Here is an 18,101-nt window from a genome sequence, read left to right as displayed (position 1 = left end):
TAGAATTGTGTATTAAAATCTTACTTTACCATTATTAAGGGCTTTAGATTATAGTTGCTCTGATACCAAACACAGCTTTCCTACCTGCTCCCATTAAAAAATGATACCTTATGAAATGTAATAGGGTAACCCAATACTATTTTGCGGGAGAGGTAGGCATTGCAATAGTGAAAAACGAATGAGTTTTTCACTACCAGGACATGTTAAACGTAAAAGTACATGGCCAACTTTTTTTTAAAATTATAACCTAGCCTGCTCTAAGGGCTATTTAGGGCGTACCCTAGGGATGATTTATATGTATTATAAAGGAAGGTTTAGGTCTGGAAAAAGGTATCTTTTTCATGTTGAAATGGCAGTTTAAAACTGTACACATAGGCTACAATAGTGAGTCTGAGACCAGATTACTTGAGTGGATGGCACAATTAGTGCTGCAGGCCCACTAGTAGAGTTTAATTTACATTCCCTGTCTGCATGTAGTGTCATTTGACTGTGGACTTACAATGTAATTTGAATGTGCCAATTGGGTGTAACCAATGTCACCATGTTTAAGGGAGAGAGCACAAGCGCTTTAGCACTGATTAGCTGTATTAAAGTGCACAGTGGTATTAAAGGTAACAAAAACTGGTGCAAAAATCAGAAGGTGAAGGCAAAAAGTTTGGTGAAATACCACCCTAAGGCTGACAGGTCTAACAGTATGTAAGACACACAGCAATGCTAACAGTTAGCTTTCTCACTTATTGTGGGATCTTAGACATGTAGAGAAAACATACTCGCGCTCTCTTCCCTGGATTAGAATTTGACTAGCAGACTATACACAGGTCGGTATAGTAACCAACAAAATGATTAAGTACAGGAACCAACGTCCTGTAACCACTAAATCAATCCTGTATGGCATCTCTCCTAAATTTCAACCTGTAACTTGAAAGGTCGGTTCATTTTTAGGTCTCTCCTGCAACAGCGCATCTGCTCTCGCTTTTAAGAGTGATTGAATACACAAAAGGGGCTTGCGCCCCACCCATTACTTACCATTGGCTGGCTTGATTGTCAATCCCATTTCATTGCTTCTCGTTGGTAAATGCATGCAGCACTTACTTTTTCTGCATTTTTCTCTTCCCTAAATCATGATCCAAGGACTGATTAATTGAGTTTCTTTCCGGTGATCCTGCTTTCATTGAGGTACTATTTTCTTTTTTTTATGTCTCGTGTATACAGCATGTGTAATGTTTCTTCAAGAGATTTTGTTTACTGTTAGCGGGCTTGGAGCCCTTTCATAATTTACCATTGGTTGGCTTCAAAGCCACTATCAATTGCTTGCTTCATGTTGGTCAGTTCTGCAGCCGGCACTTCCCTCTTCTTGCATGTGACCCTCCCCTAGAGCATGGCCCAAGTGCTTGTGCCCTTACACTGTTTTTTAGGACTTACTTTGTTTTTGTTGAGCAAATCTACACTGTGCATCTTTCCTAGCTGGCTTGGTCAATTGCTTGTTGTTTTAGGCTGTTCAGCTTGACTTAGTCTCTCCCTACAGTGCTCGCTATCTAAGAGCAGGCCTTTACATTTTGATCTTATCTTGTCTTATTTACTGTGCATTCAAAGACTGAGGTCAAATGGCAGCCTTGTATTTGGAGGGAACTTGGTGTTTACTTTTCTTTTGCTGTCTTCAAAGTGAGAGAATTTGGGACAATCCATCTTGCTGAGTAACCATGCAAGAGGACAGTGTGGGAGCATATTTTTGAGCTCTTCAACAACTGTACTTCATATTCTCATCTACATTGTGATTTTATGAACCCTTACAGTGTGCTATCACACCATGCATCCTCCACATGATGCCACTCCATTTTACACCACCCCTCTATTCAACACTCAACACCACTTCACTCCGGTCTGTGCCCTACCACTCTGTATGGCACTTCACAACACTCCCACTCCACCCCACTCTACTCTGCCCCAGTCTACTCGACTAGAGTCTACTTAACTTCAATGTACTCCACTCTACCCCACTCCAACCCTACATTACCCTACCCTACTCCACTCCAACCCTCCTCCACTCCGATCCAATCTACCCCACTTCAAACTACCCCACTTCAAACTACCCCACTCCACTCTACCCCACTCCACTCTACTCTACTCCAATCTGTCCCACCACACCCCACCAAAGTTTAGCCGTGCTGAAGAGCAGCCACACTGGTGTATAACGTGGCTAAGCCAATAGCTCCAGCATAGGTGAGACCTATTAGCTTTGCTAGTGCTTGTTTGTCTCCTTTTCATTTTTGCTTACTCTCGCCCTCTCACATTGTTGTTTGACCCATCTCCCAACCACCTACCTCGTAGCTGCTGCTTGCTCCGTCCTGTGTTTGTGTGTGTGTGTGTAAATATCCATCCTCTTCAAAAAGGCAGTACTTTTTTTGGGTGTCCACTTCATTGTTGCTTCCTTCTCCCGCTTCCCTGCTTGACTATCCCCCCCTCCTCCTGCTGCTTTTTTATTTTTTACTCAGCAGTTTTCCATAGCGTGAACTCAACCCAAAGGTATTGGAGTGCTTTACGTGGTCACCAGTTACATTACACAAGGACACATTCATTTTTTTAGGTGGGCTAGAGTAAGTAATTTGCCCATATTTGATGCTGGTTCCCCAGCTTCAAAGTTGGCAGTTACGGACATTACGCCATAACCTCCCCCTTAAGCACTGCTTCAGGAGATCTCCTCTTTTAGCCATGTTGAAAGTAAATGCACTGTTAATGCCTCTTACATATACAGCACATATTTTTCTCTACAACCTCCCATATCATCTTTGTGTTAATTGGCAACAAACTCTTAGACTTCATTCTTTGCTAAAAAATAACATTACATTTAAGAGCCGCATGAATCTTTAAACTTTACTTAGCCATGCTACACAGCCACGCTGCTGTATAACATGGCTATAAAACATTGGCAAAGCCAGTAGATCTCGTATGGTCAAGACCTATTGGCTTTGCCAATGCTTATTTTGTTTTGTTGATTTTCAATATTTTATCCTTGTGCTCCTTCCATGCTCCATCTTTTCAAACTCTGGTTATTTTCATATGTGCTGTCTCCTTTTATCTTTTTTCCCTGTTTGTTATATTAGTAGATGTATTTTCTTTATTGACCTCTTTAAAAAAAACAATTGTATTCCTATTTTCTGATTCACTTGTTTGGCCACCCTCTTTGTTCTGCATTCTATTGCCCTTTAATCTTAAAATCTCTGTTTTCTGCCTTTGTATTTTTCTTGGCATTATTTTCCACTTTCTCTCATTTTCTGTATACCCTAACTCGTATGTTCCCACAGATTAAAATATTCAGTTTCTTTATTCTGATAAAAAACGTATCCATAAAAGAGCAATTCACATAGCACATAAAATACACAAGTTCATGATAACAATATAAAACCAAATTCGATAAAACTTTGTTCATAAAGTGCACATCATATTGCAGGCACACACAACAATTTCAAAAAGTGCCAACTCTGGAACCAGTTCATCGTCTTCCAAGTTGAGGACGTTCCTATATGCGGCATCAAGGTGACACATGTAATGCACGAGTTCATGATAATCATAATAACAATATAAAAACAGATTCAATAAAAAATTATTTATAAAGTGCACATCGTGTTGCGGGCATGCACAGCGGTTTTCTGGAAGCTGCCACCTCGAAAAACCAGCTCAACCTCTTCCAAATTGAGTATACTCCTATATGCAGCTTCAAGGTGAACAGGCGAATTCTTTTTAAAATATGGTAATAACCATTTGGCATACTTCATATATAACTTGAAAAAAAATAAACTTAATGTAGTTTGCCCACTCTGGCCGTCACATGGACATGGCATTGAATCTAAATTGGCCGGAAAACAAAGTAAAAATGTCACTATTTCAGCCCTTAGGCGGAAAAGGAGTCTCCTCTCTAAGCGGCCTATAGGTTTTGCGAGATAGCTGGATGACTGGTAATAAGTGTTCTCAATAGACAAAGTGACTGCAGTTAGTTTCCTTGACTCCCTCTCTAGTCTTGCCTTGCAATAATACATATACAGTGCTGTACGAGGATCTTTTTTTACTTACAATATTTGTCTCATTTGGGCATAGAAAAATCTGTTTGTGGTTAACCCAGTTTAGGCTTGATCTCACCTCAGCTAACCAGGTAATATTGATTCCCCTTTCACACTTAAGGCAATCTCCTATAATCTCTCTTGTAAGAGATGCAGCTGGGTTTTTCCAAATGGCTAGCCAAAATAAATCAGGCTGGGCCTTTATATAGTCTTCAATGTAGTGTAATTTTAATTTGCTATGGCAAACATATTGGGACGTAGAAATGGGGCACCCAAAAGTTTCCGAGACAACCTATTTTCCTCACACAGAATACTACAACTCTTTGAGTAACCCCATACCTCTGCACCGTAAGTTGCTGTGAGAATACACTGAAATGTTTTTATTTTTTTTTAAATGGTTATGATAGCCCCCGTTCTCCTTGGTTAGGAAAGACTAAGAATAAATAGCTTTTGAATACTTGTTCCTACAGTACACCATATGATCGAGCCAAGAACCATTAGCAGCAAAAACCAACCCTAAATATGGAAAAGTGCTAGTGCATTGTAAACATTGATTACCCAAAGAGCTAGTTTAAAAGACTCCTCCTCAGCCCGGAAGCCATTATGATTTTTTAAAATTAGTGCATAGGTCTAAGCTGGCCATAAAATAATCTATTTCCTCCTTTGTAGGTCTGAATACAGGCCTTTTTTTTTTTTTTTATATAACCACATTTTTATTATTTTGAATAAGCACAACATACACAGTGCAACTAGAATGCATAAATTCCTTGCCCCTCCAAAAACTCACACAAAGTATCATTTTTACGCATCATGCCCACAGTCGAAGTACTTCCACCGCTTTCCTCAGATAAAAAAAAAAGAAATTTGGTGGGAAGACCTCTGCCAGGTATAGAAGATCCTCCCTTACACACTAGTCCATTGCCGCATACCACTCCAGCAGAGCAGCGAGAGCTCCGATATCCAGCATTTGGAAAAGCTTTTTCGGCAGTCAAAAGTCCTATCCCAACTGAGAAGCACTTTCCCCAACAACTCCCCAAATCCCCCATAATGCCCAGCAGAGCGATCTGGGGCGAGGGGTGCAATGGTCATTCCAGGACTTTTGGCTACATTTTTTTTATATTGTCCGTTCTTAATTCTTCCAAAAAGTATAAGGACCAGTACAGAGAGAGAATGCCTTCAGCTGCTGGCTTTCATTTGATGTTCATGGTCTGCCATTGCTTGGATGAGATATCCATCTAGGCTCTGACTGTTCATGGATGGTCACATGGCCCATTTGTGTTACCATTAGGGTTTGGTAATGGGACATTAAGTAACCCGTTTCCAGATGTGGCTTGGTTGACAGGACAACATTTTAGTTGCTGGTTTGTCTTTTTTTGTTTAGTAAGTACTGCCATTTGGATACCTTAGCCTATCATAAAAACAATTTTATATTCTACAATTGCACTTGCAGAATCATTTGTTTTTCTTGGCTGTCATGTTAACATATCTTTTATCATCTTTTCTGTTCGCAACGTAAAGTTGTGTGCATTTATTAAAAGTGCAGTAAAAATACTAGTCCTTCACAAAAGCATTTACTATGTATTGTTTAGCTTTGTATGCATTTTAAGTCCTCTGTTCTTTGAGGGTACTGCTTAACTCTGATAATGCAGCATGTTCTGCATCGGGATCCTTATTTACCACTGCCGCCACCACCACCACCACCACCTTTACCACTGCCACCATCATCACCACCACTGCACCAGTTCCAATGTTCAATAGCATGCTTGTCCAAGAGTAAATACATTTTGCAATCAGAGTACTTCTATGCCTCAATATCATTTCAGAAAAGTAGTTGTGAAATGTGACGGTATGTGCAGAGTTGAGTTTGTTTTTATTTTGCACAAATGATCCTCTAAGTGCTTGTCAGTAAAATAGCTCAGTCTACGGATACCTTGATTTTGGTTTTCAAAAGATTCCTGAAGATCGTAAATGAACTGGCAAGGGTGCCGCAGTGTATTTAATTCCACAAAGATAAGGCTCTCACTGCCAAAATGAAGGTACCTAAAGTTGTGTGACCAACCCCTAGAATCTTTAAAGAATACTTGCCAGCAGCAAAGAGGACTCTACCAAGGTACAAGGTAACCATCTACAAACACTACATGAAGGTCCTAAGTCAAAAAATAAACAAAATGCCGCATGATGCTGTATGTGCTGTCCCTTACATCAAAACTACAGAACATTACTGCATCACCAAGCAGGAAGATTAAAGGGTCTATCGGGCCACCCTTAATGGCGGAGCTTCGTCATGTATGACCCTCAGGGATCAGAGTCAGGGCCCCTACTCATTTGAGCCACCCGGCTCTACTGGGTACCCGTCCCAATGGTCCCTGACAAAAGAAATCTCCTGCCAACGGTGTGCAACCAATAGTTCAAAGAATACAAAAAAGTGCAGTGCGATAATGTGATGGTGTACTAAAAATGACTACGTGGTCAAAAAATCTGTTTAATGTGAATTGACCAGGTGTCATGTCTAAAAAACCAAATTAGTCAAAAACTTATCTATGACTATTTCCTGACTTGGTCTGTCTAGGTCGACATGTTTCAGCCGATCTGGTTGTTTCACCCGGCTTTCTTCAGGACCAATTAGTTGTTTTTAAAAAAAGAGCTACTGCAGGATTAATTTGGTAAACAGTGGTGTAAATCAAATTCAAAGAATTCCCGTACAAAAATGTTATGTGGCCAAAGCCACCCTACCAGACTAGCATGGTTATGCTTAAATTTGGTGTAGTCACCTCTTCTTCTTTCCTGAAAGAGAGGATGGTAGGGGTCACAAATAATTTGTGATGGGATTTACACAGAACAAAACAGCATCAGCGACTAATGTTTAATAATGCCTTACTTCTACTGCCTCCCTAAAATACATAAGAACAAAACACCCCCTCCGGGACGCCCCATCATCTCGGGGATAGGGTCACTCCTCGAGCCTCTTTCGAAGTTCGTAGATGTTTTTCTACGGCCTATGGTGTCAGAAATGCCAACTTATCTAAAAGACACGTCAGACGTCTTGAGATTGCTGCCAGATATTGATTTCCATCCTGAAACTGATATCCTGGCGAGCTTTGATGTAGAGTCGCTCTACACATGCATCCCGCAAATGGAGACCCTTGAGTCCATCAGAGGGCTCTTGGAAAGACGGGAACTTGATAGCATAACACCGGTCTCTTTCATCATGCAGTGCGCTAGAATAGCGATGACCGAAAACTTTTTTCGTTTCGAGGACCAGATTTTTTTGCAAATTTCTGGTACATCGATGGGGAGTGTTTTTGCGCCGAGCCTCGCCAACCTCTATGTACACCTCTTTGAACAACAACATGTATTGAACCACAACAACCCTTTTTTTGAACATCTGGTGTTGTGGAAGAGGTACATAGATGATATTTTGGTGGTGTGGCGTGGCTCTAGCCCTGAGATTCAGGCCTTTCATGCCTGGCTTAATGAGCAAAACACTTTCCTGAATTTTACGATGGAGTTTAACAAACAATGTTTGTCTTTTCTTGACATATCAATATTCCCTATTGGTAACTCGTTACACTGTGAGCTGTTCAAAAAACCTATGTCCAGGAATTCTCTTTTGTCATTTGATAGTCATCATCCGAGGGCCTTAAAAGAGAACCTCCCGGTGGGTCAGTTCCTGCGTGTTAGACGGAACTGCTCCACCACAGACCTCTTTCACAAGCATGCGGAGGTATTGGCTAATCACTTGCAATTACGCCAGTACCCCAGGAGACTTGTACGACAGGCTTGGAAAAGAGCGTCCAATAACCATCGTGATGCCCTCTTAGACAACAGTATAATGAGGACACCAAATGAGAGGCTCACTTTTGTGACCACCTTCTGCACCCTTTCAAACAATTTGCAGAAGCTGATACGGAAGCACTGGCACATTTTGAATGTGGCCGCAGAGAACATTCCGTCTCCTCTGTTCGCTTTCAGAAAAGGTCCCAGTCTGCGCAACAGTCTAGTCCACACACGACCACGGACTGAACACACACGGGGTGAAAAAACGTTGTGGTCATTACCACCGGTGAGGGGACACTACCCATGTGGGTCTTGTAGTGTCTGCCCTCAAACTTCTAAAACCACTTCTGTTGATATAGGTACGGCACGTCCTTGGATTCTGACCAGCCATACGAATTGTAATTCAGAGAGCGTGATCTATATGATCACGTGCCCTTGTTCTCTGCATTACATTGGCCACACAACAAGGAAGATTAAGCTCCGTATCAGCGAGCACAAGAGCACGATCCGTTGTAGAAAACAGTCTACATGTCTGAAGGACCACTTTCTTGTAAAACATCATACAGCAGACGATATGAGATGGATTGTGCTTGAACGACCGCTCATTCCCTCACATGTGAGTGACATTTCCAAATTTTTATTTCTGAAAGAGCAGAAATGGATTTTTAAAATGAGGACGGACACACATGGACTCAACGACAACATTCCTTGGACATCCATGTGATTGTCAACCCCTCGTGCTCCGTATGGTCACTATATGTGTTCGACTCTACGAGACATATGAACTTGCCTCGTTCTGCAACTGATTACCAGTGAGTAGACTTTCCCATAAATTGCCTGGGGAAACCTTGAACCTCTGTGATTGGGTTTTGATATAGCATTAACCTCTGCTCTATACATGTTTTTCTACCACTCTAACCTGTACAGTTTGAGCATTAAACAGAGGTGTGTACTGTGGATATGTCTAGATTTCATTTAAATAATACGTTGGAAGATGTTACCATCAAGCAGACTCCAAGTGAAATTACGTGCATGGTACTGTGGATATGTCTAGATTTCATTTAAATAATGCGTTGGAAGATGTTACCATCAAGCAGACTCTAAGTGAATTAACGTGCATGGCACAGTTTTGTCAGGCATTGGGTGTGTTGGCTTGTGAGTCAAGAGTTGATTGGTTTTTTGTTATCCTTTATGTAGGGACCATTGAGTGTTGGCGTATGTTTTTACAACCCGCTCTCTTGTGTCCTTATTATTTTTAACAGAGCGGTGCCTCCTATACCGAGCAATCTGCCGGGTGAGGTGAGGCTTTTCTCCCACAGAACGCTGGGTGAGTTAAAATCTTGCATGTTTTGAGAGAATGTTCTCTTTTTATATGGACCATCTGGTGGCCAAACTATAAACTGAGTAGTGCCCAAGACAGGCACTATTAAACATTAGTCGCTGATGCTGTTTTGTTCTGTGTAAATCCCATCACAAATTATTTGCGACCCCTACCATCCTCTCTTTCAGGAAAGAAGAAGAGGTGACTACACCAAATTTAAGCATAACCATGCTAGTCTGGTAGGGTGGCTTTGGCCACATAACATTTTTGTACGGGAATTCTTTGAATTTGATTTACACCACTGTTTACCAAATTAATCCTGCAGTAGCTCTTTTTTTAAAAACAACTAATTGGTCCTGAAGAAAGACGGGTGAAACAACCAGATCGGCTGAAACATGTCGACCTAGACAGACCAAGTCAGGAAATAGTCATAGATAAGTTTTTGACTAATTTGGTTTTTTAGACATGACACCTGGTCAATTCACATTAAACAGATTTTTTGACCACGTAGTCATTTTTAGTACACCATCACATTATCGCACTGCACTTTTTTGTATTCTTTGAACTATTGGTTGCACACCGTTGGCAGGAGATTTCTTTTGTCAGGGACCATTGGGACGGGTACCCAGTAGAGCCGGGTGGCTCAAATGAGTAGGGGCCCTGACTCTGATCCCTGAGGGTCATACATGACGAAGCTCCGCCATTAAGGGTGGCCCGATAGACCCTTTAATCTTCCTGCTTGGTGATGCAGTAATGTTCTGTAGTTTTGATGTAAGGGACAGCACATACAGCATCATGCGGCATTTTGTTTATTTTTTGACTTAGGACCTTCATGTAGTGTTTGTAGATATGCTTTAGGGACTGAAGGTAGTATAGTCGTTAAACTGGTCCCTTTCAGACCCTTTTGTAGAGACTTTGTGTAATTACAAGGTAACCATCTACTTCTAGAAAAATACAGTAGCCAACCCTAAAATACAGTGGTAAACGAACATCAAGACACTCATTGACCGATGTCCTTTGAAAGTTTAATGCATTAGTTACATAATTCTCACTTGAGTTAAGGCTTCATAAAAACATTGCAAGTGTCCACCCTAATTCATGCACAAAGTTGCACTATAGTTTGAAAATAGTCTTTGGTACTTATTGTCTCAAATGAGACATGGAAAGGTGCTACACAAAGTGTATAACAAAAGAATCATAAAATATTCATCAGGTGGCCATTGAAATGAAAGCTTGGCATTTTTTTCCATTAGATAAAATCGTATTGAATGTTTATTCATATTGAGTGCAGTGAGCCTGTGGGAATACTTGAATTGTTGCCACTTAATTTGAGTGGACTAATTAAATGTTGCATGGGATTGTTTGTAGGATTATTGCTCGACTTTTTTTAGCAGATGATTACATTCTAAGGGCTGTTATTTGGGCATAAAATAAACTTGATTTGCTTATAGTTTGATGGTGAATAGGCTCTCAATTTACATAATGTACATAGTACAAATACTAACTTTTCCACCTCATGTTTACTGTTAATTTGGTACTTTTTCTTATATTAATAAAAATTATTTAACAAAAAAAAAAGATATGAAGATTGTTCTTATCTACTCGTTCTGAAACAGTTTGGCGATTGGTGAACCAAATGCTTTGTATAACGTGTATAAAGAAGTTATGGAGGGAATTTTAGCTTTGAGTTTGTAGTATCTTGTCCATGCTGCTGTTAGCGCGTGGACACTTCATGGTGTCACAGCTCACACTGATGCCTCGGCTCGCGCTGTGACTCGCAGGGAGAGAATACAGTTGGCTTCTGACAGTTGACTTCTCACAGTTGAGATCTGTATCTGTGGTGCTGTGCAACATTGCACTGCCTTCCTGACTCTGCTATTCTTCCTGAATAAACGTTACTGAAATTACCTGGAGTCCTGTCGTTACTACATAGTTCTTTTCCTTGTGTTTTGTTCTGTAAATTATATATTTGGAGAGTGCAGCAATTAAGTAATTGACAATACATGTCCTTGAATTGCTGATCCATTACCTTGAGTTGACATGTAGTAGCCCAACAGTATTCCATTGATCTCTTTAGAGGACTTTGTGTAATATGGTAGGTGTAAGGTTTGAAATGTTGATGTATGCTATGCCTTACCAAGTGATAAATATCCTGTTTTGGATCTGTCTTGTTCACTTTTTTATGTTCATTCTTATATCAATCTTGCAATGTACATTTGCAACTGGAAATATACTTAATTAGAACATACTTGGGTGGGGTTGGCCTTCATATGGTAGAGATGAGAATACGTCAGTTTTTTGCCTGCCTTTGAATTAATCTCTGTTTATGCCTTCCATGTGTTATAGGTAACAAAAAAAAATGGAAGAAATACCAGTAACAATAAATGTGAGGTGAGTGTTTATACACTTCGCATGTTCATGAATACATTCTTCCTTTGTGTATTCCTTTTAAATCGTAGTGCAGCAGAAATGAACTTTAACACACTCGGAGTATATGTTCCATTTCCATTCTGCATTTCAGCAATTTTGTTTTTGTAAATTATTAGTTATATGATTAAAATTGATTGTGTGAAATGCTAGGTTTTCACTCTTCTAGTGGCAATCTTTTATTGTTTCAGCTTTATAAACGTAAGCCATACACTAAAACCCCCAACATTTAAAATTGCAATTAAGCATATGCATATTGAGTCAAATTGTAATGCATGATCAGCAGTTGACAGCCTGAAGTGCTCAATCTTTTCTGTTTTTTTACATACACGCAACGGCATTGATAGACAGATTATAACAAATATTCAGTTGAAGTTGCATGTGTGAAGTGTTTTATTTATACCAGGATATATGACCACCTATTAAATGCCATTTGCACTTCTATATATTTGAAAATAAATGTACATGTACTAAAGAGGTGCAGTCACATCTTTGCGGTTAAGAATGTCTAATTTTTTTGTCACTCCCGACCTGATCTCTTTTTCAAACACAATCTACTCTGACCTCTCTGGCGTTTCGAATCCGATGTGGTACACTGGCGCTCTCTCCCTCTCACCCTCCTCGGACGCGCGTCCCTGTTCAAAATGTTAGCACTCCCGCGGTTTCTTTATGCCCTACAGAATACCCCTATCCCGATCCCAAACTCTTATTTTTCCCAAAATTGAGGGAGTACTGCGGGGATTGCTGTGGGAGAGTCGCACACCGCCTTTTGCTATGAACAAGCTTACCATGGGGTGGTATGACGGGGGCATTGGTTTACCCGATCTCAAACTATATTATCAGGCGTCCCATCTGAGTGTAATCAACCGTTGGGTGTTTGAACCACATGACAAACCTAATTTCCGCACAGATCATTGGCTTCTGGGGCGGGGCGGTTATAACAGAGCACTCTACACCGAACCCCGCAAACTCAAATTAACAGGCCCCACGGCGCGTACAGTTGAGATCTGGCATGAGGTCACCAAGCAGTTGGGCTGGCACAAGCGCCTGACGAAAGCCACCCCCCTGTGGGAGCCTGATATCTTGGGGCATCTCAGTGCCTACCCAGGGTTTGACAAATGGGATTTAATCGGAATCTCCACGGTTAGAGACGTCTGGGTCGGTGGAGGGGTGGCATCGTTCTAGGAACTCCAAGCTTAATTCCACTTGGCTCCTTCCGAGACTTTCAGATACAGATTAAACATGCGGTGACCTCCGCTTTGCCGAGCGAGGGGTCCCTCCCCGACTCGTCCCCTCTGGAAGACCGTCTGCTGTCGGATCCCATGGACCGTAAGGCCATCTCGCTTACCTACAAGAAGCTGATCAACAACCGTGCTGACCCGATGACGAAACTTAGGGAGCGGTGGGAGGTGGATCTGGGAACGTTGGAAGATGACAGTTGGCGTGACGCGTTGGCCTCACCCCGGGAAATCGCCATCCCTATGCGCATGCGGCTTCTCCAATTCAAGATCCTCCACCGAACTTATTTTGATGCCAAATTGCTGTTCAAGATAGGTAGACGCCTCGATCCGCTCTGTCTCCGACACTGTAGCCAGGAGGGCACTTTTCTGCATATCTTACGGGACTGCCCGTATATCCGGAACTACTGGGTGGCAATTGCTCGTCAACTTGAGAGGGCGGGAGGCAAATCCCTGGAGTTATCACCCCAACTAGGTTTACTCAATGTGTGGGGGGCGTCCGACCTCACGCACGCTGAGCGGACATGGGTCTCAATGGGCTTCATCATCGCGAAAAGGAATATAGCTCAACACTGGGGGGTGGCGACGGTCCCGCGCCAGGCCGACTGGGCAAAGGACATGGACACCGCTATGGTTGCTGAAAAAGCGGTGTTTAAGGGACGTGGTTGCCCCAAGAGATGGGATCAGAAGTGGGGGAGGTGGAACAAGTACAGAGGAGACATCTGCATTTCCCCGATGGTGGAGCTACACAGAGAACGACGAACACATATGGCCCAGTTGACTGCTGAGGTGCTGGCCTCGCCCCCTTGGGAGCGGCATTCTTGTACTCCCCAGTCTCTACTGAATGTCGCTATCCATTTACACTGTAGGGGTATCCTGGTTTATTGTTGTTGCTGGGAAAGGCATGAGTATATTGTGCTATGTGGATCCCTATCCCGCCACGGGTTGAATGGCCTCATGATACTGTATGTATGTATTAGAATGGACATTTCTTACAGTGCTCCGACTTTGTATGTGCCGGTCTGGTTTTGTGTTAAAAAACAATAAAAAGTTTAATTAAAAAAAAGAATGTCTAATTATTTTTTTGGGGGGGGGATCTATTTAAATTAACAAACAACAAACAATCAAATAATCTTTATTTCGGTCAAAGACCATAAAAGATAAGTCATAAAAACATACATCATACATGGACAAAGATAGACAGTTACAATTCATAATAAATAATATTTCATTGTAAATTACATTGATTAACACAATTATTTAAAAGCAGTATAAAAAAAGTTAAGATAATTAAAAATGATACTGGTGGCGAATAAATATATCTGTTTAGCTGACCCTAAAGATTAGATGAAATAAGGGAACATCTCCTCCGCCACACAGCGTGCCAATAACGTGATACCGAAAAAACTATAGGTGTTGAGGTATCGGTCTTCAGAATTCTATAGGCCGCATGGCAGTGTATAGTGCCCAAATTCCTACAAAGTTGGACAAGCCAACGTTTTCTAATTGATTTGAATGTGGGGCAAAAGAATAGGACGTGCAACTCAGTTTCTTTTGTAGCTTCACAGGTCGGGCAGTCAAAAAGATTATTAGTCGACCACTTTCCTGAGAAGGCTCTCAGAGGGAGTGTGCCATGTCTAAATTGCATATAGAGCTTTCTAGAGGCACACGGCTCAATCTGATCTAGAAAAGGCTCTATTTTAAACTCCTCCTTTATATTAAAGAATTCTATGGTCAGTGGACCTAACCTATTATTGGATAGCAGTTTGTTCTTGCTATTTGTCCAAAATATGTTAGCCAGTTCAGCTCTAGAGAGATTTGGAGCAGTTGTCTCTGGCTGATACCAGAGAGCAGGAATTCCCAATCTCGTGAACTCCTTTCTGATGTGTACAAGCCACGGTATTTTGGCTGAACCAGGAAGGGCCATTAGTGACTTGAAATCATTTCGATAGTTTACCAACTCCGGCGTTACCCACAGCCTCCGCCAGTACATTGGAGGCCTCAGCGCGACTTCTTCTTGAATGGGTCTAACTCCCAGATCCATTCTAAGTGGATTGAGGGTTGTACTGGGTGGTAGGGCCAATAAAGACCTTAAAAACAGATTTTCAGACCTACTGATGTCTCCAGCTGGGCAGTGCCCCCAGAGCTCAACCCCATAGAAAGTTGCACCCCGTGCTTTATAAATCTCAATAATGGGTGCTATAGGTTTGGAGGTGGATGCTCTGTGCAATTTAAGGATTCCCCCGCAGGTCTGGGTAAGTCGAAGTTTTGCTTTTGCTAGCTGAGGACCCCATTCCATCCTATCTGTGAGTGTAACTCCAAGATATTCGAACACTGTTACCCTATCCAGTATAACACCATTAAGGGAAGGATTAGGGCGGGTGGTTTTGGGCGGATTACATACCATGAATTTTGTTTTTGTGGTGTTAACCTCAAGCCCTCTAAGGGAACAGAATTCGGTAAAACTATCAAGAGCACGCTGTATCCCCATAGGGGATTTTGACACTAAAAGAGTGTCATCGGCGAACATTAATGCCACTACCTGCTCGTTGTTCAGTTTAGGGGCGTCAATGTCCTTGGTTCCCCGCAGGTGGGCCACCAATGCATTAATATAAAGGGAGAATAAAGTTGGGGCAAGCACACATCCCTGTCTGACTCCACGATTAACAGGGAACTTGGATGTCAAATTGCCCCTCTTGCCACACCTAACTTGGGCAAAGTTGTCTTTATGGAGTCGCTTAACAATCTCAAGTAGACAGGCAGGCATGCCCATCTCAGCCAAGACCGCCCAAAGAGTCTGACGAGGGACCAGGTCAAAAGCTGCTTTAAGGTCAACGAAGATGAGGTAGAGACTGCTACCCTCTACCCTCACGGTTTTCCAATAAAGAAGTTGTAAACGAAGAAGTTGGTCCACGGTGGATGTCTTCTCCCTAAAGCCAGCCTGATATGGAGTCAATATTAATTGTTCATCCATCCAGGATTGCACTCGATCTAAGATGATGCATACAAAGAGCTTTTGACTGACATCAATCAGGCTTATCTGGCGGTAGTTGTTTGGCAAGAGTGGGGATCCTTTCTTAAAAACCGGGACTATTTCTGCGCCCGCCCAAGTATCAGGGATAGGTGCGCCGTGGAGTACAGCATTATAGAGGGAAGAAAGATAGGGAATCCATACCTCAGGTTGGTGCCTGTATAGATCCCCAGGAATCTTATCTAAACCCGGCGCCTTTCCTATTGGGAGCCTATTTATAGCCTTTTCTACTTCCGTGAGGGTTATAATATCGACAGGTTCTATATTCAAGTTAGGAGCAGGTAGAGGCTCAGTGACCGGAGCTAAAGGAGCATATAGACTCTGATAATGATCGGTCCATTGGCCCGGGGCAATGTTCGGGTCATCTGCCACTAGCCCTTCCTTTGTGTCTGATCGAATAATTGCCCAAAATTCCCTCATGTCTTTTTTTAGTTAGGGCTCTTTTAATATCTTCCCGTTTGTTATTTTCCCAGTTCTGTTTTGTCTCTTTTACGACCAGCTTCTATTCAATTCTCCTCGTAGCCACCATTGTCCTGTCACCTGATTTTAATGAAGCCAGGAGAGCCGATTTAGCCCTCCTGCATTTTGTATTAAACCAGGAAAGAACTTTCAAAGTTTTTTTTGGTTTAAAGGCTATTGGATTAAGAAGGTCACCCAGTGCTGTAACTAAGCCTGCATGAATGTGGAGTATGTAGCTTTCTCTATTGTCATTTCCCTGCTCTAGAAATTAACATTTTGTTCCTAAACTTGCAAATGGAGCATACCCTCCTTACTACAACAGTACTCGGACGGTATCATTTTGGGTCATTGTAAGCGGAAGTCAGTGCATAAAGGTCCCAAATTGTTCAGGAAGTAAGTATGGGGGGGTGGGGGTTCAGGCGTTAACGAATGGCAAGGCCACCTTCCGCCAGCTACGGGCACTCATAACCCTGGCAGGCGGTATGCGCTCGGCGCTCAGTCCAGGATCATCTGAGAGTCCCCACTCTCCAGGCCATAGAGCTCCCTCCATCAACCCCAGATTTTCTCATACTTCTTAGTACTGCCCCTTGGAAGCCTAGACCACCTTTTCCACTGCCATGCAAGTGTCCATTCCTGCAATCCACTGTCTCTTGGTGGGGAACTCTTGCATTTCCCACACTTGTGGCAAGCCCCTCTTAGCCACTACTAGGCCCAGCGAGCAAAATAAGAACTTTCTGCGAGGCATATCCATGTGTCCCCCCCCCCCCCCCCCCCCAATACTCAAATCCCCAAACTGGGGGTTAAGTGAAACCTCTTCCTCTAGTATGGCCCCTAACCCAGTCTGTATTGTCAACCAGTATTTCTGTATCTGAGCATTCCCATATGTTATGGTAGAAGGAACCCACAAACGTTCGATAGCGCATACAGGTGGGGCATGGGTTCTTCTCCCTTCTTCTGCAATCTATCTCGAGGTATATAAACCATATGCAGCCTTTTAAGCTGAATCTATCTGAAACCTGCCCTAATGGCCACCTCCCATGGATGCATCATAGCTGCCTCCCACTCCATTCTCCCTGGGAAGGCACCATTATAAATGTTATCTTTGAGCCATTGTTCCATGTAGCGCTTCGCTGCTTGCCCCTGAACTTGCTCAGGCAGGCTCGTCATCAGTAAGTTACGGCAGGCCCGGCCTTCTGCTCTCTTCTGCAGACGCTCCACTGCCAAGTTCTGCAGCTGCACTTTTAGTTCACCTAGATAAGGGGGCACTTGCACCATCATGTCCTCCACATCCTTGACCCTGGAGACCTGCTTCCCGCACTCCATCCGGAGCAGACCCAGATCCATTACCACCCTGTAGAGCTTGGCCTCCAAGGAGGATTTTAATCCTGTGATGGCTCCCAATATCTTCCCCAGTTGGTTGCCGAAGCATGCCCCATGGACCTAAGTGTAGGTTCCTTACTCTCCTCCACTCCATGATTGCATGGGTCCTCCTGGATCTGAGTTTCGCCATGGTGAGGCAGAAATTATGTCTGTCCCCTCCCTAGGCCCCCATGCCAGGTCCAAGTTGCAGTCCCGCACCGCTCTGCAGTCCCCAACCAGTCCTGGGGTCCCGTGCCACTCGTCTCCTTTTCTCCGCTGCTCCTCTAGTGGCCACCAGTAGGGAAGGGGATGGACTGTGGCTGCCGCAGGCTCTCCCCCGCCCCCCAAGATGCTGCAGGTGCAGTGTGCACAGGTGAGTGTCAGTCCCAGCATGTGCTATTTGGATGCACCCATTTCAGAAGCAGGCAGGGTCC

General features: G+C 42.9%; 1 protein-coding gene across 1 annotated transcript in view; it reads left to right on the top strand.

Annotated features, from left to right (window-relative positions):
• The window catches only part of KNL1 (kinetochore scaffold 1), a 598,022-nt gene that overhangs the window by 28,998 nt on the left and 550,923 nt on the right, over positions 1-18,101 (top strand). The window contains exon 2 of the mRNA XM_085626857.1: positions 11,500-11,544. Coding sequence (XP_085482983.1) covers positions 11,513-11,544 — 32 coding nt within the window. The 5' untranslated portion in view covers positions 11,500-11,512. The remainder of the gene's footprint in view (positions 1-11,499; positions 11,545-18,101) is intronic.

The sequence above is a fragment of the Triturus cristatus genome, chromosome 9 (genome assembly GCF_964204655.1).
Source record: "Triturus cristatus chromosome 9, aTriCri1.1, whole genome shotgun sequence".
NCBI lineage: Eukaryota > Metazoa > Chordata > Amphibia > Caudata > Salamandridae > Triturus > Triturus cristatus.
Note: the sequence above shows the minus strand (reverse complement) of the source record. Positions and strands in the feature narration are given on the sequence as shown.